This window comes from Pteronotus mesoamericanus, unplaced genomic scaffold (assembly GCF_021234165.1).
Source record: "Pteronotus mesoamericanus isolate MK-2021 breed Mesoamerican mustached bat unplaced genomic scaffold, CSHL_Meso_final contig_177, whole genome shotgun sequence".
In the NCBI taxonomy this organism is placed as follows: domain Eukaryota; kingdom Metazoa; phylum Chordata; class Mammalia; order Chiroptera; family Mormoopidae; genus Pteronotus; species Pteronotus mesoamericanus.
This window is the reverse complement of record NW_026555073.1, coordinates 5,308,122-5,330,651: the sequence shown is the minus strand read 5'-3', so window position 1 is coordinate 5,330,651 and position 22,530 is coordinate 5,308,122. Positions and strand designations below refer to the sequence as shown.

The 22,530-nt window shown below is 38.0% G+C and overlaps 1 protein-coding gene across 1 annotated transcript; it reads left to right on the top strand.

Moving 5' to 3' along the window:
• Positions 1 to 8,246: 8,246 nt before the first annotated feature.
• Positions 8,247 to 18,356, top strand: LOC129065371 (60S ribosomal protein L18a-like). The gene is made up of 2 exons (XM_054566628.1): positions 8,247 to 8,318; positions 17,781 to 18,356. Exons 1-2 carry the CDS (start codon positions 8,247 to 8,249, stop codon positions 18,354 to 18,356), a joined length of 648 nt encoding a protein of 215 aa, XP_054422603.1.
• Positions 18,357 to 22,530: the final 4,174 nt, after the last annotated feature.

The following is a 22,530-nucleotide window of genomic DNA, read 5'->3' as shown; positions in this document are numbered from 1 at the left end:
AGGGGACATTCAAGTTACTAAAATGAGGAATGAAAGATATTATTACTGCTGTGCTCATAGAAACAAAAAATAATAAAAAAAACATAAAAAACAAAAAAAAATCTGTTTAAAAAAATAATAAAAAACTTCCAAAAAAATAAAATTCAGGTCCACTTGGCTATACTGGTAAATTCTAGCGAACATTTAAAAATGTAATGGCAATTCTATACAACCTCCCCCAGAAAATAAAAGAGGAAAGAATACTTTGTCACTCATTCTATGGGGTATTACTGTGGAAGAAAAGGGACCACATAGAAGTAGCCGGACAATCTCAGGGGAGGCCCGTGAGGCAGCCTTTCAAGCTCAGAGACCTAAAGTAACCACAAAGGATAGTCTGAAATTAAACTGTCTTTAACTAAAAACAGTTTATGGCAGGGCTCAAATCTCCCTTGACAAAAGTCAATCTTTATATTAATTGAGCCTGACTATTGTCTTTTTACATATATGATAACATACCTTTGGAATGTCAAAATAATTTCATTTTTCCAGACCCTCAAGCTCAGGCACTGCACCAGAGAGAGACCACAAATCCCCTCATTGTTATTGTTATTGCATTAATTGTTGGCTGTTAATTATCCTGTACCCATCTATGGTAAAGAAGTATGTACCTATCATTTTACTTTTTATCCAATCTCAAGGCTTTCTCCAATTTGCTTTCTCTCACCTCTCTAATCTATCACCAATGGATTTCTTGTAATCCACTTATGTCTTCTCTTTTGATTGTAATGTATAAAGCAAGGTGCAAAGCTGCCATTTTCTCGAGCATTTTCTCGATCCATTGAGATTTTGCTTCCTGGCAATTGTTGTCAGTTTGGCTCAAAAAAAATTCACAAAAATTCTCTACAAGTCTGAATGTTTCTTACATTGACATTTACTTGGTGTAGTGCAGCAGGATTCCAAAGAAGCCCACCCAGAACCACCATGCAGACCCGAACCCAGTGCTAGGATCCAGCAAGTGGCCCATTGAGCCTGGCCAGCTCCCTGCCACATTGGGTGAACTTGGTTGGGTGAGTGGATGAGTTGTCTCTTGGATCCAGGACCTTCCCTTGCTTGTGGTAGAGAGTCTGACTTTATTTTGAGCTGTCTTGACAAAATTCTCAAGGTGGCACTAGGTTAAGGGTTGACAGAACTCAGGTGAAGGCGGACTGGAGAAAAGAATGGGCGCCTCATTTTAATTTCAGTTTTTCAATTGGAGTTCTTTAACTGCAAGTCTGAACAAAGTCTTCTGCTGAAGTGAGCGCTTGAACTCGTTCAGCTCCAAAGATAAGGGGCACTTCCTCTCTCCAGCCTGAATGTTGGGTGTTCTTAGGTGACTAAGTATGACTAAGTATCTTTGTGGAGGTGTCAGAGGGCATCCCCTATGATGTACAAGACCCCCCAGAGGGACCCCCATAGGGGATTCTAATTCAACTATAATTAAACAATTGACTTGTCTGGGGACATGCATACGAAGGTTGGCCACCTTGCGCTCCGAGTCCTCATGGTTGTATCACACAGCCCGCGAGAGAAGCTGCAGCATGTAAGAGGGTTTGAGACTTGAGGGATGAGAGCCTTGTGGAGCTCAACCCATAAACAGTACACTTTGACCTACTACACAAATTCCTAGACAATTTTGTTCAGACTGCAACTATCCAAAGAAAGACTAAAACTAAAGTGGGAAATTGTGCCTTCAAGGCCAGAAACTCCCAGACCTCAGCTCTTATTAATACTCTTGGTAGGAAGCCTGTACTTGCAAGTGATTTACAGAAAACAGGAAAATTAATCTAGAAATGATGTCAGCTTAAAATGGCCAAAATGCAGTCTTCTTTGGGCACCTAAATTAATTCTTTTTGCATGCAACATTAGAAAAAAAAAATGCTGGCCCTAAAATTAAACTGAATGAATGGGAAGCGTATCTTGATTTGGAAATGAGAAGCTTTTGGAAGAAGCACAGATGAATTCTTTTTAAAAAAGAAGTTAATAATAACTTTAGAGGCTGTCTCTGAACTAAAGAAGGCTTCTAAAGCTAAAGTATGTCTTTGAAATTCAAATACCTCATCTCCAAGAACTCTTATGTGGACAATTTTTTTTAAATTTTGTTTATGTTTAGAGAGAGGGGAAGGGAGGGAAAAAGAGAGGGAGAGAAACATCAATAGGTTGCCTCTCACATGCCCCTATCTGGGAACTTGGCCTGCAACCCAGGCATCTGCCCTGACCAGGAATTGAACCTGCAACCTTTCAGTTCACAGGCCGGCACTCAATCCACTTAGCCACACCAGCCAGGGCCTGGACCATATTTTAAAATGCAAATTTTTGAAAGGTAAATTGTACCAAAATGGTTGAAAACCCTTAGCCATATATGAGCACATCAATGTAACTTGTTTCAACTACTGATAAATTTGATGAAAGTTATTGAATATCTACAAATTTTGAAATAACAAAATACTGAAACTGATGGCTAAACAAGTCTTGGGTTCACCTGCTTTTGGCTTTTATTGCAGAGAAGTTGTGGAGTGGATTTGAGCTGTCGATGAGTGTCTCGTGCTTTGTTACAGGCATGTTTCTTGAAAGTAGGTGGATTTGCCGATAGAGGAAATTATGTTTTTAAAAGTTATGAAATGTGTTTGCAAAAGTCAATTCTAGGAATGCTTTTTACTTATTTTTTGGTTATCAATGGAAACTGAGGTTATTTTTAGAGTTAGAAATTTTAATTAAGTTGGAAAGAATTTGAGTGATTTTGGTAATTGAAGACATAAGGTATGGAGATAAATTGTGAAGGACAAGGATGGAAAATGAGTTGTTCCAAGGCTGGTTATTTCTGAATGGGTAAAAAGGTCTGTGAAAATATAAAAATTGTAAAAAAAGTTTGTAATAGGTTGTGAAGGTTGAAGAAATGTGTACGTTTTAAGTTTGTAATGAAAAAACCCCAGCCGTGTTTTCTCCTGTTGCTTAATTCCTTAGATTGATTTCCTTTATTTCTGCCACTTATTCACAGCCCTTGAAGCTTTCAATGAAAGTCTCAACAGGTCCTTCTTGGTATTTAGGATCATCCGTCCCCTTGACAGACTTCTCAAAGATTATCAAAAGCAAATAAGGGAAAAAATCTTGGGTCTTCTCTACAGAAATCAGTAATTGGAGTTATGTGTATGGTCTTTATGTTATAAGTGTGCATCCATGTATTGTGTGTGGTGCATTTTCTGCCTCCAGATGATGTTATTAGGGTGTAATATTTTATTGGCCTAAAGAGATTAAATACTTATATAGATTAAGCAGGATCCTATGGTCTGGAGAAAGTATTAGGTTGCCAAAAAAGTCCATTTTTTTCTGTAAAATAAAAGACACATTTTTCATTTTCACCAATAACTTTATTGATTTGGGTATTTTGAATATGTTGGCTATCTGCCACTCTAGGCTTCTAGTGGGTAGAGGCCAGGGGTGCTGCTAAATGTCTTCCAATGCATAAGACAGCCCCACAGCAAAGATTTGGCCAAAATGTCAACAGTACCAGTAAACTTCACAGACCACTTTAGATGCATTTGATCAGTCACAGCACCTTCTCCATACACTACACAAATCTTTTTTTGTGTTTCAGTTGCATTTTTATCTTTCTTGAAATAATAAAGCATAATATACTGAAAATATTGCTTATTTTCTTCCATCTTCAATATTAAAATGGCTAGTCATAAATTCACCAATTTTGATACTTTTTTTTTAAATGCACGCTGATATGACAGCTGTCACAATGCAATCTAAGAAAACTGTTTTGAATTAAGTTAAAGACAGAAGTTAAGTGCTACTAGAGCCATCTTACAGAAAAAACCAAATGAACATTTTGGTCAACCCAATATTTAATATTAAAACCGCTTTAGTTTTGATTAATGTCTTTTAGAGTTTATAGCCATAAAATATGTGTTTTACCCAAATTAACAAAACTTTGTTATGATCTTTTGGTTAAGTTTGCTTGGCAGTTTTCCCAAAGTTTAAATGTTAAGAGGCTTTTTTTTTTAACTGAGAAATGACTTTGAACTATTCCAATGGGACCTGGAATAGCTCAAAGTTTCATTCTCTCTCCTTTTAAAAAATGTTTTTAAACTAATCAGACCTATTTGAGGTGTTTGAAATTATATGGGAAGCTTTACCAAAATAACAATAACTGTGTTCTATTTGTATGCCTATTTGCTATTTGTAAAACTTGCTACCTGAGAAGATCACAAGTTTACTTGGACAGCAATGCCCCAGGGATTTATGGAGAGTCCCACCTATTGTTTTAGCTACTAGAAGCTGATTTAAATGTTAAAGTTCTTAGTCCACTCTAACCCAATACGTGGATGAGTTCATTTATGCTCTAGGGTATTACTAGACTCTGAAAAGGACACCATAAAATACCAACAAACAGCTCTGATTCTTTTTACCCCAGGTAAAATACTTTGGTTATCTGATAGGTAAAGATGGGCTACTAATTAACCCTGAAAGGCTCAGAGGAATTTTGTTCTTCTTTCTTTCAAAAACAAGAAAGCAGCTGAGAGGATTCCTGGGTTTGACTAGATTTCGTCATGATTGGATTCCAATTTTTTATTTGTGGCCCAGCCTTTACATGTCTTATGAAAATATAAGTGACACGACCACCTTCTTATTCTAGGAATGGTTTATGGGAAACTCCTTGATAACGCTGACTTAATTTGGTATACAGATGGGTCTATGAAAGATAAACCGGGATGTTACCGAACTGGATATGCATTAACTTCCATGGTGGACATAAATGGAAAGTTCTTATTTACCTGAATGAGATCTGCCCAACAAGCCTAATTAATTTTTCTAGCTTGCACTTGTCAGCCGGCTAAGGATCAAAGAGACAGACCTTATACTGATAACAGCGATGCCTTTGGTGTAGCTCACAAGTTTAGAATATTGTTGAAGCAGCGAGGCTTCTTAATTTTCTCAGGACAGCCCATAAAGAATTCAGAGGAGACTGCAAACTTATTAGAAGTCATACAGAAATTGAAACAAGAGGCAATTATCAAAATTCCAGGGCTTTCTAAAGCTGCCACCATGGAAACAAATGGAAATTATTGGCTGATGCTGCAGCTAGACAGGCAGCATGAAGCAGCCAAATTATCCAGACCTGAGAATGCTCCTTGCCTCCTATTAAATCAATTTAAAAAAACCTCTCATTTATGGTCCCAATGGACAAATGCAGAGGAAAGGTGAATATGGCAACAAAGTGCGGAGACTTCGTTTCAGGCAAACACATATGGTTTGGATGCAATCAGAAACCTATTTTACCTATAGGAGTTAATTACCTATACTGTACTTTAACATGTACATGAGCTCAAATTAGCGTCCTAAAAGATGATTTCACGGAGTAAACCTCCTACTGTAACTCATGAAGTGTATAGGAAGTGTTCTGTCTGTCCAATATATAACCCAGGAAAATCATCCCATGGATCCGAAGGACATTTCTTACTTCTTTTAGATACATTTGAGGTATGATCATTGGATTTTATCCAAATGCCACCATCTCAAGAATACAAAAAATGTGTTAGTTATGATTTCGTGTGGGTTGAGGTATTCCTTTGCAGGAGAACAACAGCTTTAATGGTGGGTAAATTGTTTTAAAAATTAATTCCCAATTGGGGAATTCCCTCTGAGTTAGTGACTGAGGGACTCATTTTACTAGACAAACAATGTAACATTTGTACCATTTGGCCTATTCTGTAGTATTTCCATTGTGTTTATCACCCCCAGTTTTCTGCATTGGTAGAACACAGGAATGTTACAATTTAAACTCAACTAGGTACATTTTCAGAAGCTTTTAATCTCCTCGAGTATGTACATTTTCAGAGCTTTAATCTCCCTTGGTACATTTTTAGAGGCTTTTAATCTTCCTTATAGTACTCCTCAACCTCAAATCTATGGTAAACATAGCCTTTCTCCTTATGAAATAGTCACCAGCCACCCTATAAATCTAGATGAAGGGACCTATGAATCAACTTTACTAAAAGGAGACATTCTACGTTATTATCAAGGGTTCATTAACCAGCTTATAGGGACTAATAAATTAGTAACATTTCACTGTGTGCTCCCAGGAGACAAAGACTTCAAAGACCATGACTTACAACCAGGAAATTTTTGCCCATTGGAAAAATACATTAATTAAAGACTTTCCCTCCAACATTTCTGGAAGGAACCTTATCAGGGGCCTAATCACAAATGCACATTGGCCCCTGTCTCTGACACTTGGCCTACAGTGGAGATTAAAGACTTCGCTAGGATGAGAAGCCATAACCCCAGAGATACACAGCTATCCCAAAATATCAGCAAGGCCTGTATACCTACAAACTAATGTTCAACTTTATTTGTTTGATTGTCTTTACCTTTCTCCTAATATTAACAATAATAATTATTATACTTGTTCTTTTCTCAAATCTTGCATATACAGCCCAACTGTTAATTGCTGAAGGTGTAGAAAATAACTTCTGTATTATCAATAATACTCTTCTTAGGGCTTATGTTTTTTCAATTTATAAGAAATGCTATTGCAAAAGGAAGGAAAGAGCTGTGTATACGTTTAGAAGAAATTAAAAGGAGATAGTTTGTCCTGAATGTGCTCACCTCCTAGCCCAACAATGACTAATAACGGGCTTAATTCCGATAGAAGCTGAAGTGGCTATAAAGACATGGCCCTCTATAACTGCTGCTGAGGCACAGGAAATTTACTTATGAAACTCTTACTGTCCTCCAGGCCTGTGGAATCTTTAGATGTTAATTGTAATTTGCAGCATTGTGTTCTTACAGCCTTGGCCCTGATTACAGCTTCCAATTGCACAAGTAAAAGGAATCAGATTAATAACAGCACTTGAGTGCTTCCAATGGGAGGTAAATGGGCCATAGTAGATGGAAACCCATGTCATAGTCAGATTATGAAAACTGAAAAGGTTTATGGTGTGCCCTCAACTATGAGTGAATGTTATACAAGATGCAGGATATAGAAAAGTAAGATAGGCAACAACAGATGGATCATGATAGCTCATAGGTTAGAAATGATCCAGAGTCCCCATGAGACCTGACTGCCTCCCGTTTGCCTGCCTTTCACTTTTTTTGTGTGTTGTGTTGTTTTGTTTTGTTTTTTGATAATTTGAGTTAATACAATTTTTAGAAATTTAATTCATTTCACTTTATTCTCTGTTACCTTTCACTTTGGAGAAAAAATTTGGCTTAGATTTCCATCCAAGGTTGTGGTAAAAAAATTGTGTTCTCATTCTGGCTCTTTCATTAACTGTGTGGTCTTAGGCAAATCATATATCTTATTCAGGCCTTAAAAATAAACATATACAGCCCTGGCTGGTGTGGCTCAGTGGATGGAGCACCAGCCTGACAACCAAAGGGTCAATTGTTCGATTCCCAGGCAGGGCACGTGCCTGGGTTGTGGGCCACATTCCCAGTAGGGGGCGCTTGAGAGGCAACCACACATTGATGGTTCTCTTTCTCTCTCCCTCTCTCTCTGAAAATAAATAAAATCTTTTTAAAAAAATGAAAGAAAAATAAATGTATATAACAAATATACTTCTAGCTCTAAATATACTTCTAGCTGTATGACCGTAATCTACTTTAATCCCATTACTTTCTGTTCTGGTTTTTTTAAAAATATTTTTTATTTTACTTATTCACTTTAGAGAGAGGGGAAGGGAGGGAGAAAGAGAGGGAGAGAAACATCCATGTGTGGTTGCCTCTCATGCACTCCCTACTGAGGACCTGGTCCACAGTCCAGGCATGTGCCCTGATTGGGAATTGAACTGGCAACCTATCAGTTCACAGGCCAGCATTCAATCCACTGAGCCACACCAGCAAGGGCTATTTCAGTTTTTAATATCCATGTAGTTGAAGATGCAAGTGTCTCGTTTCTGTTACTTCCTTTAAAATACAAATATTTATCCAACACATTCCAACCCTACCCCATTTTCCTCTCAATTCTCCTACATTCTCTCTTTTTCTCTCTTCTAGGGTGCTTTGTGGAGCCTCTGGTCCTTGTAGGCAAATTCCACTTTATTTTAAAACCTGTTTATTGGGTCCCAAAATTCTGGTTCTTGCACGACTGGAGATTTTACCTATAGAACCATGCAGTGCACGTGGCTTCCCAAGTGCCCAGCTTCTGTACCAGGGAGAGCTTCTTCAGAGCTGGGCTCCTGTATCACAGGCAGCCTCCCAAGCACCTAGTTCCTACAGCGCAGATGGCTTCTCCATTGTTCGGCTCCACCAGCAGACGCCACGGTGACTTCTCTTTCTTGACACTGTCCACTCAAGTAAGGTCTGGATCTCTGCTCTGGGCAGAGTGTGGGGCAGCAATGCTCTTCCTTGGGTGCTCTATCTCAGCCCTAGGAGTAGTTGCTATTCCTTATTTATGCTATTCTTAATATTATTTAAAAGTCTTCTGATTTCTTACGAGCTGATCCTTTATTATTCGTATTCGCTGTTATAGTTAATAACCCTTTATCTCAAACTTTCCTATTCAAATTACTGGGTGGTTTCTCTCTCCTAATCGGGCCCAGAATGATACAGATGATTCTACTTCTTTATAGCTTAATTCACTCCTTAATTCTTTGTCATCAGCCTTCTATTACTATTGATACTGAAAAATTGTAAAATCCAGCCACCTTTTTCCATCCTGCCATTTTGGTGCTTGAGGTGAAAACTTTTTGAAACTCCCACCTAGGCTTCCATTATGTTATACTATTCCAGTTGTCTTCACCAACTGCCAATTGTTCCTCATGCATGTCTTTTATTAAGTCTAATTTTTCTTCACACTTCTTAACTGTCACACCAAATTCTGAGTATTTAGTTTTCAGCTACTCTCTGAATTTATCTTCTTGATTGGTTGCTTCTCCTATGCACCCTGACTGAGGACTGAATCCACAATTAGGCATGAGTCCTGCCCAGGAATTGAACCCATGACCTTTCGGTTTGTGGGACAATGCCCGATCAACTGAGTCACACCAGCCAGGCCTATATTTCTGCCCTTTAGATAACTCATATTTGCATGGCTTCAGCTACCACCTTTGATCTAATTACTTCCAATCTATGTCTGTGGTCCTCTAATTTCTACTTACTTTAATTCTATATTATTTGTTCTTTTAGTCAACACCTATTTACTGAGTTCTTCCTAAGTGCCAGGTGGCAGTAGATACTGAAAATGCAAAACTGAACAAGGCGCTTTTCCTGCACGCAAAAGGTTTATTGACTGGTTGTGACCACTACCAAGTAAGCAGAATATTACTATACAGTGTGAGAAGTGCTGCAGTTGAGGTAAAGAGTAAATGGGAGCATAAAAGGACATGTAACCAAATCTTGGAGGAGGTCAGGGAGGATTTCCAGGGTGTGATATGCAGTCAGAGACCTGAAGGATGAGTAGGTGTTAAGCAAGGGGGTTGAAGGAAAGAAAGGTTGGAAAGACAGTTTTGGGCAAAGGAAACAATCAGAAATATTGAAAGTTCAGTTCCAGGCCATTGCTATGAAGCAAATATTGCAATAAATCAAGTCACACAAATTTGTTTGGTTTCTGATTGCACACAAAAGTTTTGTTTATATTATACTGTAGTCATTTAAGTGTGCAATAGCATTATGTCTAAAAACAAAGTCATACCTTAATTTAAAAATATTTATGGCTACAAATGCTAACCATCATCTGAGCCTTCAGCAATTGGTGATCTTTTTGCTAACCATCATCTGAGCCTTCAGCAATTGGTGATCTTTTTGCTGGTGGAGGGTCTTGCCTAGATGTTGATGGCCGCTGACTGATCAGGATTATGTTTCCTGAAGGCTGAGGTGGCTATGGCAAGTTCTTAAAATAACACAATAAAGTTTGCCACATTGATGGACTCTTCCTTTAACAAGTGATTTCTCTGTAGAATGCGATTCTATTCGACAGCATTTTACCCACAGTAGAACTGTTTTCAAAATTGGAGTCAACTGCCTTATCAACTAAGTTTACATACTGTTTTAAATCCTTTGTTGTCATTTCAACAGTCTTCACAGCATCTTTACTAGGAGCACATTCCTTTTTAAGAAACCAATTTCTTTGTTCATCCATAAAAAGCAGCTCCTCATTTGTTACAGTTTTATCATGAGATTGCAGCAATTCATTCACATCTTCAGGCTCTACTTCTAATTAATTATCTTGCTATTCCCAGCACAGTTTCCATCTATAGTTACTTCCTCCACTTAAGGGTTGGACTCCGCAGAGTCATCCATGAGGGTTGGAATCAACGTCTTTTAAACTCCTGTTAATGTTGATGTTTTGACCTCTTACCATGAATCACGTATGTTCTCAGTGTAGCCATGTAGAATGGTGAATCTTTTCCAGATCATCAGAGGAATCATTATCTATGGCAGCTATAGCCTTACAAAATGTATTTCTTAAATAATGAGACTTCAAAGTCAAAATCATTCCTTGATCCATGAGATACAGAATGGATGTTATGTTAGGAGGCACAGAACAACATTAACCTCATTGTCCGTCTCCATCAAAGCTCTTGAATGACCAGATGCATTGTCAATGAGCAGTGATATTTTGAAAAGAGCCTTTTTTTGAGTAGTTCTCAACAGTGGCCTTAAAATATTCAGTACACTATGTTATCAACAGGTGCCCTGTCATTCAGGCTTTGTTTTTTATTTATTTTTTATTTATAGAGCACAGACAGAGGAGATTTAACATAATTCTGAAGGGCCCTAGGACTTTCATGATGGTAAATGAGCACTGGCCTCAACTTAAATTCACTAGCTACAGTAGCCCCTCATAAGAGAGTCAGCCTGTCCTTTGAAGCTTTGAAACTAGGCATTGAGTTCTCCTCTCTAGGTATACATTTTTTGGGTGACATTTTCTTCCAAGGTTGTTTTATCTACATTGTAATTACATTGTTTAATAAAGCCACCTTCATTAATTATCTTAGCTTGGTCTTTCTGGATCATTTGCTGCAGCTTCTATATCCGTACTTGGAGCTATGTTATGGAGACGGCTTCTTTTCTTAAACCTTATGAACCAAAGTGCTAGCTTCAAACTTTTCTTCTGCATCTTCTTCACTTCCCTCAGCCTTTGTAGATTTGAAGAGAGTTACGGGTTTGTTCTGGATTAGGCTTTAAAGGGAACATTCTGGCTAGTTTGGTCTTCCTATGCAGACCACTAAAACTTTCTCCATATCTGCAAAAAGGCTACTTCACTTTCTTAGTATTCTTTTCTTATTATTTGGAATAGTACTTTTAATTCCCTTAAGAACTTTTCATTTGCATTCACAACTTCCCTAACTGTTCAAGAGGCCTAGCTTTCTGGCTATCTCAGTTTGCACTATGCTTTTGCCTTTCTCACTAATTTAAAAATTTCTAGCTTTTGACTTAAAGTGAAAGGCATGAGACCCTCCCTTTCACTTAAACATTTGGAGGCTGTTGCAGGGCTGTTGACTGGCCTGATTTCAATACTGTTGTGTCTCAGCAGATAAGTAGGCTCATGGAGATGGAAAGAGATGGGAAAACAGCTGGTCGGCGGAGCAGTCAGAACACACACAAAATTTACCGATTAAATTCACCATCTTATATGGGTGTGGTTCGTGGTGCCTCAAAACAATTATAATAGTAACATCAAAGATCACCAATCACAGATCATTGTACCAAATACGACAATAATGAAAACAATTTAAATATTGCAATATTTACCAGAATGAGACACAGAGACACGAAGTAAGCAAATACTGTTGGAAAAACAGCACAGGATTGCCACGAACTTTTAATTTGTAAAACTATGATATCTGTGAAGCACAATGAGGTGAAACACAATGAAAAAAGGCAAGTCTGGTTTTGCTAAAGCCTAGGTATGATAGAGAGCATAGTGTTTTGGGAGAATTTAAATTATTTCAGACCACAAAATTGCAGATCCATTATCCAGATCATACAGCTTAAGGGGAGAGTGACTCAAGTTGAGAAGCATCCAGATATTCAGCTTATCTCCTTCTTAGATGTTTCTCCTGTGATATCCTGCCAGCCTCAAAGTCATTGTATACAAGTGAGGGAAAAAACCCACATTTTAACATTTTTCTCTTCCTTAAATGTTCGTCTTCTCAACTTCTAACCTTTTATTTTTCTGTTCCTGTACAGAATCCGTATCTTTTTATGCCAATTTGTCCACTTCGTGATCATTATTATTCCTTTGCCTTTGACCGTATTGCCTCCACTATGAAATATCTACTCTCATTTTCTCTAGCAAATAAATATTATATTTTATTTAATGCCTACCTCTTTAAAGGAAACTTTGCTGACCTATTTTCAGGACTATATTTATACTGATTTTTCCATTTTCTCAAACTGATATCATTAGTCTTTTATTTTACTTGACTGCATACTGTTGTACCTTGTTCACTGATTGTTTTATTTACATATTAAAAAATGCTTATTAAGAACTCTTGCTGCGTGCTGTGCTGAGCACAAGAGACCCAAAGATGAACAAGATAGACAAGACTCTTGCACTATCAGTAGAATTTTTGGAATGCGTCTTACCTTTTTAGCTATGCTGTAAGCTTCTTGAAGTAAAGGGCTGTGATCTAAAGTTCTCTGATATACCTTTTTCAGTGCACAATAACAAAAATGAAAAAAATTCAAGATGATCATCAGGAGAAAAGCTTAAGCCAAATAACATTGTAAGAAAGATCTCTATGTGGCATGGACACATTTTCTAGAAAATGGAACATTTATCTATCTACTACATAATATATTCTGATTTTTAATACTTCACAGATGAACACTTTTATTTTTAAGTACTTATTACAACAAATGTTTTAAACATTTATCAATTAAACATACATTCATTTAGCCCTGGCTGCTGTGGCTCAGTGGATTAAGCGCTAGCTTGAGAATGGAAAGGTTGCAGGTTCGATTCCCAGTCAAGGCAGATGCCTGGGTTACGGGCCAGGTTCCCAGTAGGGGGCACAAGAGAGGCAGCTGCACATTCATGTTTCTCTCCCTCTCTTTCTGCCTCCCTTCCCTTCTCTGCAAAAATAAATAAATAACATCTTTTAAAAAAATAAACATATTCATTTATTAATTTCTAATAAACTGTAACTTAATTACATTAATCCAAGGTTTCTCAGCCTCATCACTGTTGACACTTTGGGCCAGATAATTCTTTATTGTGTTTGTGTTTGCTGAGTCAGGGCTGTCCTCTGCATTGTCGAATGTTTAATAGCATCTCTAGCCTCTTCCCTCCTACTGCAGTTTTGACAATCAAAAATTTTTCCAGATATTATGTACCCCAGAGAGCAAAATCTTACTGGTTGAGAGAGACTGCAACCAAATCTGACATTCATGGTACACAGTTGTATGTTAAAGATAACCTCTGATGGCCTCTACACCAATATTGAAAATATTACCCCTACATTTGCATTTTACTAGAGATCTGAGGATTTCCCCCATCCAAGTCACAGTACCTTTTTTTACAGGGTATGTTATACCTAACAAATCTTTATAGTTTTAGGAATAAATGTGAAATTTACTCATTCTTTGGCTTTACTTAGCTTTCAATTAAAAACTGGTATTTATTAGGCATGCATTCTGATAAGTGTATTATCTCACTTTAATGCCTATAACAAGTTGTTATTATGTCTACTGATCAGGAATCTGAGGTTCAGGACACTAAATAATTTGTTTAAATTTATTCAGTTTGTGGTATAAATGGGTTTAAAATCTAGAACTCTGGATAAAAAAAAACAGTGTACTTTCTACTAATTACACTGACTGACTTGTCTTTCTTCTGAGTAATTCACCAGTAGAAATGAGTTCTAGAGTAAATTTTATTACTATCAGAGGGCTGTGGGTTCAAAAGTTCTCATTCTTATTTTGGGAGAGCAGTTATAAACTTCCTCCATTTTATGCCCCACCATCTCAGTTTCACATTGTTTGATGATGTAAGCTACTAAAAATTGATCAATTGCTGATAACAAATAGGTTTCTGAGCTAGAAAGTAAAAGAGATAGATCTCCATTTCATGCAAATAAATCAATTGTGTTAGGAGAATAAAGATATACTCAATCTGCGGTAAATGTTTCAGTTGTATTACAGAGGTTTCAGTGGTCTTGATCTTTTGTCCAGTCAAAAGTGATGTATATTTACTTATAATATGGTTAAAAGAATAGTGTGCTGGAACAAAAAGATATTATTCTGGGAGTCAGGACATTTCAAAGATTTTAATTCTGGTTTCATCACTAGTGTAATTAAGACCTCAAGCAAACTATTTATTTATTTTGGGCGTCAGGTTACTCACTTGTAAAAAAAAAAAAAGGAGTAGTCATCATGATTTCTAAGGTCCTTTTTCAACTCTAACATCTTTTTTGTTTTTTAAGATTTGATTTATTTATTTTTAGGGAGGGGCAGAGAGGTAGAAAAATACGGAAACGTCAATGTATGTTTGCATCTCGCGCGCCCCCTGCTGGGGACCTGGCCCACATTCCAGGCACGTGCCCTGCACTGGAAATCCGACCTGCGACCCTTTGGTTCACGGGCTGGCATTCAGTCCAGTGAGCCACACCAGCCAGGGCTCAGCTCTAACATTCTAATAAGTTGTGTTGTAGCAAATTTCTCTGAAAGAGAAATCATAAATGACACTATTAAAAAGTTATTGTTTAATAAAAATAACTGGCGTAAGGATGATAGTAGAACTTTATATTTATATATAATCCTAAAGGTTTTTTAAATTTGATTGTTTTAAATTTGATTTTTTTTTTTATTTTCCTCAATACTTGCTTAAGAACTTTTTTTATGTGAGGACATGTTTATTGATTTTAGAGAGAGAGAAAGAGAGAGAGAAACAGCAATGCGAGAGAGGGAGAGGAACATTGATCGGTTGCCTCTGGTATGAGCTCCAACTGGGGATCAAACTTGAAACTCTTTCGTACGGCATGAGGCTCCCATCATTTGAGACACCCGGCCAGCACAAAGCCCACTTCGTTCATTCTTCACCCGAGGACACTTCTTTTCACTGCTTGTATGGGAACGATCTTGTCTGTCTTTGGTTTGTCTTTCTCTGAAGTCTCCTGCTTTGGATTAAGGTGGTTTACACCAAAGAGTGAGGTTCCTCCCTGTGGCCGTGCTACCCTGGCTTCCGCAGCTATGCCTGGGCTTCGGCGGAGGCTGGGGCAGAGTGGGCCGGAGGCTCCGGAGGGGAGACTGGGGAGGGAGGCCCCGCGGGGAGAACTGAGAGGGCGGCCGGCGGGATCCCGGCGCCGACCCATCCCCCATGCTCCCGCGGCCATCCTGCTCAGTTGCTGAAGAATTTTTTAAAATTAAATGTATTGTGGTGACATTGGTTAATAAGATTATAGAAGTTTTAAGTGTACACTCTATAATACATGATCTGGATATTGCATTGTGTGCCCACCACCCAAATTCAGATCTTCCATTACAATATATTTGGCCTCCTTTACCCTTTACTACCCTACCTACCCCCCCTCTAGTAACCACCAGACTGCTGCCTGTGTCTGTGAGTTTCAGTTTTATATAACATATATGAATAAAACCATACGATTCTTGACTTTTTTTTATCTGACTTATATTGCTTAATATAATTATTTTCAAGGTCTATCCCTGTTGTCGCAGAAGGCAGTATTGCATCTTTTCTTATGGCTGGGCAGTATTCCATAGTACATATGGACCACACCTTCTTTATCCAATCCTCTATTGAGGGACACTTTGGTTGTTTTGATGTGTTATTCACCATGAATAGTTCTTCAATGAACACAGGGGTGCATATATCTTTGTAAATAAATGTTTTCAAGTTTTTGGGGTAGATACCCAAAAGAGAGTTTGCTGAGTCATTTGATAATAGTATTCTTCATTTTTTGAGGGATAGCTATATTGGTTTCCATAGTGGCTGTCCCAGTTTACATTCACACCATTTGGATACTAACCCCTTTTCAGAGCTGTTGTTTGCAAATATTACCTCCCATGTGGTTGGTTGCCTTTTGTTTTGTTGTTGCTTTCTTTTGCTGTGCAGAAGCTTTTTAGCTTGATATAGTCCCGTTCATTTATTTTTGCCTCCACTTGTCTTTGGAGTCAAGTGCATAAAATGTTTTTAAGACCAAGGTCTGTAAGTCTAGTACCTATGTTTTCTTCTATGTAATTTATTGTTTCAGATCTTATATTTACATTTTTGAGTCATTTTGAATTAATTTTTATATATGGGGACAAACTGTAGTCTAGTTTCATTCTTTGGCTTGTGGCTTTCCAGTTTTTCCAGCACCATTTACTGGAGAGGCTTTCTTCATTGTGTGTTTTGGCTTCTTTGTCAAAAGGTTTTGCCCATATACATGTGGATTTATTTCTGGGCTCTCACTTCTGTTCCATTGGTCTGTGTTTCAGTTTTTCTACCAATACTATGCTGTTATGATTATTGTTGCTCTGTAGTATACTTTGAAGTCAGGTAGTGTGATACTTCTGGCTTTGCCCCCACCCCACTCAGGATTGCTTTGACTGTTCTGGGTCTTTTGTAGTTCCATACAAACTGATGATTTTTTGATCTATTTCTTTTTTTTAATTTAATTTAAATTTATTTTTTCAAATACATTTGTCTCTGCCTACCCCCCACCACTTTCCCTTGCCCCCTCTTGATCTATTTCTTTAAAAAATAACATTGAGATTTTGATGGCGATAGCATTAAATTTGTATATTTTGAGGGTGACGTGGACGTTTAAACTATGTTGATTCTTCTAATCCATGAACACAGAATAGCTTTCCATTTCATTGTCTTTTTCGATCTTTTAAAAATCACTGCTTTGTAGTTTAAGTATATAGGTCCTTCACATCCTTTGTTCAGTTTATTCCTAGGTATTTTTTTTTTTGTTTCCTTTACAAAAGAAATCAGTTTTTTCATTTCTTTTTCCTGAAGTTTCATTGATAGTATTTAGGAATCCAATAGATTTTTTTTTCATTGATTTTCTACCCTGCAATTTGGCTCTATTTGTTTATTATTGCTAATAGATTTGTGTGTGTGTGTGTGTGGAGTCTTTAGGGGTTTTTTTAATATAAATAATCATGGCATCTGCAAAAGGGACACTTTTAATTCTTCACTCCCAATATTGGTGTTTGTTTTTTTTTCTTTCCCTCGCCTGGTCGCTCTGGCGAGGACTCCCAGCACTATGCTGAACAGTGGTGAGAGTGTGCGTCCTTGTCTTGTTCCTGATCTTAGAGGAAGAGCATTCAGTTTTTCACCATTGAGTATGATATTAGCTGAGTGTTTGTCATACGTGGCCTTTACTATGTTGAGGTACTTCCCTTCTGCACCCATTTTATTGAGTGTTCTAGTCATAAATGGATGTTCTGTCTTATCAAATGCTTTTTCTACATCTATTGATAAGACTTTTCCTCACATTTCCGCTAGATGGAGCTCCATAGCCACAAATCTCTTTTTAGTCGGGAAGCTATTAAAAAGTATTCCTAGTCAAGAAGACACACTCCTTTGACTCCATATTCTTTATTATATTTTATCTATGCCAACATTTACAGTACACTTGCACTATAAAGTATAAATACATTTTACTAAGTTTTAAAAATGTATTTAATATAGCAGAAAACATCTGTATGGTATAATACCATCTGCTACGCTGTATGCCAATCACATTTCTCATACCTGTGTTATGGCAGCCGGCCACTAATTGGTGTTAGATGTTCAGTATCCTGTTGATGTGCTAGACAGTAGGTACATTATTTATAAAATTAAGCTTTTAAAAACATAGGGCATCTCGCCTTTTGTGGGTGGTGGTGAACGCGGAGAGAACGCTGTGAAGGCCTCGGGCCCGCCGCGAGAGTACAAGGTAGTGGGGCGCTGCCTGCGCACCCGCAAGTGCCTCTCATCGCCCCTCTACCGCATGCGCGTCTTTGCACTCAACCACGTCATTGCCAAGTCTCCCTTCTGGTACTTTGTGTCTCAGCTGAAGAAAATGAAGAAATATTCATGGGAAATCGTCTACTGTGCGCAGATGTTCGACAAATTCCCGCTTCGGGTGAAGAACTTTGGTCTCAGCCTGTGCCACGACTCCTGCAGCGGGACCCACAACAGATACGGGGAGCACCGGGGCCGGACCATCGCAGGCACCCTCACCCAGTGCTGCCCAGACATGGGGGCCCGGCACCGTGCCCGCGCCCACTCAGTCCAGATCAAGAAGGTGGAGGAGATCGAGGCCAGCAAGTGCCACCGACCAGCAGTCAAGCTGTTCCATGACTCCAAGATCAGGTTGCTGCCGTCTCACCGGGTCCTTCGTCGCCCGCCCAAGCCACGCTTCACCCCCAAGAGGCCCAACACCTTCTTTTAGTTGCAGGGCTTCCCTGTCCCCTGGTCTATCCAAATAAACTCCTCGAGAAACAGAACACAAACAAAAAGAAAACCACTGGGCATCTCAAGTGGTTAAATTTTCTTCATAGATATCCTGCAGATGTACAATATCATAAATACTATAAAGGCTATATTTTACTTATACATTAAATTTTTTTGGTTACAATATTTATTATTTCACAGAAGTATTAAAACTTCAAATAATATGTAGGAAACATTCTAGACCAAATTTTTTGACTTGTATTTTTAAAAAATCATGTCTTTCAATGTTTAAAAATTGACTTGCATTTAATCTCTTTCTTCTTAAATATTCTACCGTTCTTTAATTTTCTAGTCTCTTTGAGGAACTAATTATCTCTGCAACTCAACCCCTTACTATTTCTCTGCTTCTGACTTTAACCTTGAAGGTCAATAATGCCAATTCCATGATATCTCAATATATTGAGAGTACCAACATGAAAGATAAGTTGAGCTGTTTTTGAAAATTTTGTGAATGGGTTTCATCAGATAAAGTTTGTATTTAGCTGTCATTTTAAAAGGGTTTCTCACTAAACAAATGTATCAATGTAACCAACATTTAATATTTTATTGTTGTGTAGATCAATTGTTATTGCTGAAAATTTATAATGTAATTATTTTCTTCTTTAGGAATTTTATTTTTAAAATTATTTTATTGATTATGCTATTACAGTTGTCCCAATTTTTCTCCCTTTGCACCCTCCACCCAACACCCCGACTCCCTCAGGCAGTCCCCCCATCGTTGTTCATGTCCATGGGTCATGCGTATAAGTTCTTTGGCTGCTCCATTTCCTATACTGTATGTTACATCCCCATGGCTGTTCTGCAACTACCTATTTGTACTTCTTAATTCCCTCACCTTCTTACCCCTTCCCCCACATCCCTCTCCCATCTGCCAATCATCAAAATGCTCTCTGTATCCATGATTCTGTCTCTGTTCATGTTTGCTTGGTTTGTTTTTAGATTCAATTGTTGATATTTGCCATTTTATTGTTCATAGTTTTGATCTTCTTTTTCTTACATAAGTCCCTTTAACATTTCCTATAATAATGTTTGGTGACGATGAACTCCTTTAGTTTTTTCTTGTCTGGGAAGCTCTTTATTTGCCCTTCGATTCTAAATGCTAGCTTTGCTGGGTAGAGCAATCTGGGCTGCAGGTCCCTGCTTTACATGACTTTGAATATTTCTTGCCAATCCCCTATAGCCCAAAAAGTTTTTTTGAGAAATCCCCTGTAGGTAACTAACTTCTCTTCTCTTGCTGGTTATAAGGTTCTCTCTTTATCTTTAACTTTTGGCATTTTAATTATGATGTGTCTTGGGGTAGACCTTTTTGCATCCATCTTGTTTGGGACTATATCTCCTGGACTTGCATGTCTATTTCCTTCACCAGATTAGGAAAGTTTTCTGTCATCAGTTTTTCAAATATATTTCAATATCTTGCTCTTTCTCTTCTTCTTCTGGCACCCCTATGTTGTGAATGTTGGACCTGTTGAAGTCCCAGAGGCTGCTTATACTATCTTTATTTTTTTGGATTCTTTTTTCTTTTTGTTGTTCTGATTGGTCGTTTTTGCTTCCTTATGTTCCAAATCATTGATTTGATTCTTGACTTCATCCACTTTACTGTTGTTTCTTAGTAAATTGTTCTTTATTTCAATTACTGTATCCTGCATTTCTGACTGGATCTTTTTTATGCTGCTGAGGTCCTAAGTTCCTTGAGCATCCTTATAACCAGTGTTTTGAACTCTGTGTCTGATAGATTGCTTATCTCCATTTTGTTTGGTTATTTTTCTGGACTTCTGTTCTGCTTTTTCATTTGGGCCATGTTTCTTTGTCTCCTCATTTTGGCAGCCTCCCTGTGTGTGTTTCTGTGTATTAGGTAGAGCTGCTTTGACTCTCTATGTCTTGGTAGCGTGGCCTAATGTCGTAGGTGTCCTGCGGGCTTCAGTGGCAAAGCTCCCCTATCACCCAACCTGGTGTGCCCTTCATGTGGTCTAAGTACACCTTCCCCTTGTAGTTTAGCCTTGGTTGCTGTTGGTAGATCAATGGGGGCGGATTTAACCAGGCCAGTCAGCTGCAAAGATTGGATGTAACCACTGACCACCAACATCGGTGGATTGAGCACTGGTCTGAGAACCAAAAGGGTGAAGGTTTGATTCCCCAGTCAGGGTACATGCCTGGGTTGTGGGCCAGGTCCCCAGCTGGGGGTGTGCAAGAGGCAGCCAGTGGATGTTTCTCTCTCTCTCTTCCTCCCTTTCTTCCCCTCTGTCTAAAAATAAATAAATAAAATCTTAAAAAAGAAGGGACAATGGCCTCTTCACCATGATGCCAAACACCCCACTTTTCCCCAGTATGTCAGTGGTGCCTTTCAAGATGCTACCCTTGTGCTGGAGCTCAGAGGAAGCGAGTCTGAGTAAGTGAGTCCATGTGTGAGTTCTTTGAAGAGGAACTGCTTGGAGCTCTAGAAGTTTCTTCCACTGACTCAATCCCCACTAGTTTTTGCAGCCAGAACTTGTGGGGACTGATCTTCCTGGCACTGGAACGCTGAGCTGGGGGGCCTGGTGTGGGGCTGGGACTCCTCGCTCCCAGGGTATCCCTACCAAATTTTTATCCACCACACTTGGATGTAGGACCAGCCCATTCTGCGTCTGTGCCCCTCCTACCAGTCTGGATGGCTGTGGTTTCTTTAATTCCATAGTTGTCAGGCTTCCATTCAACTCGATTTCTGATGGTTCTGAGGGATGGTTGTTCTATATTTTAGTTGTAATTTTGATGTGGTTGTGCGAAGAGGCAACCCATGTCTGCCAATGCTGCCAGCTTTATGATTAATTTCTTAACAGCAAAACACATAATATCTATTTTTAAAAACAGATGAACCATCTCACCAACAGGCAAAGATAAGAAATAATTTGACATATAGTTCAGCATTTGATATTTCTGAGATTTTTTTGTCCTGAAATGTTGCTAAATTCATGATAATATTTTAAAAATTTATGCTGTGTTTTTTATTTTTGAGTTAAAAATATGTATTAGAGGGAATGCATTTGTCAATTAAACATAACCAATATACAGATTATATATATATATATATAAAATTTTACACCTGAAACCTATAGATACTTTTATTAACCAATGTTACCCCAATAAACTCAATTAAAAATAGCCAATATGAAAACTGCAGATTTTTCTAAATGTTATCTCACAATGTCCTTAATCAAAGGACAGACTTAAAGTTGTGATGCTGTGATGTCACCTTAGGAGGGCAACCAAGGCATCAGAATTTAAATATGCTCAGAATACAAAAAGCAATTTGGGGTCAATTATAGCACTAATTGATTTTAAAATTAAGCATACTTTTTTTCTCTTTTGACTTTTATATATTATTTTACTAAACTGGGCAAAACCATTGACATTTCATTACTGAGTTATGGCCATTTATATTGACTACCGTCTTGTACATATTGGAACTGGATTTTCTTTTAAATAAAAGTTATAGCATAAAGATTCAAATGTTTAAAAAATATTCGAGTTTTTTTATATTAGCAATTTGTTTGATTGACTACTTATCCCTTCCTGGAAGATAATACTATTTTTAAAACAGAAAGAGCCTCACAATAATTAAAGGTCACTAGACTAGGAATCTGGGTGCAAATTCCTGGCTTGGTTCAAGTCTACATGTTAGGCCACAGCGATGTATCTATGGGCAATCGATCTAATCCCTTTATCTCACTTTTCTTGCTTGAACAACCACAAACCATAAAACATGAAACAAATGCAAGGTATTGTTATTATAGAAAAACATTCACTGTAATTATCCCGTCATAAACACAAAGCATGCTACCATAACCATCACTAGCAGAAAAACTTTTTATGTCTACAAACTCCTGCTTAAACTGTGCTTTTGTCCAATCTGAATAGATAATCTCTCAGCAGGAGCTGGCACCTTTTCAGGTTGCTCTGGCAGTTGCCACATTAAGCACTGAAGGGTGACATACTTAGAAAACTACCTGGACACAGATGCTTCTAGTCTTCCACCTCCAAAAATGAGTAGTTTAGCTCCATTTTCATTTATGTTGTGCATATACATTGTCTTACTTGCACATGAGTGGAGAACAGGAGAAGGAGGAAGAGGAAAACAT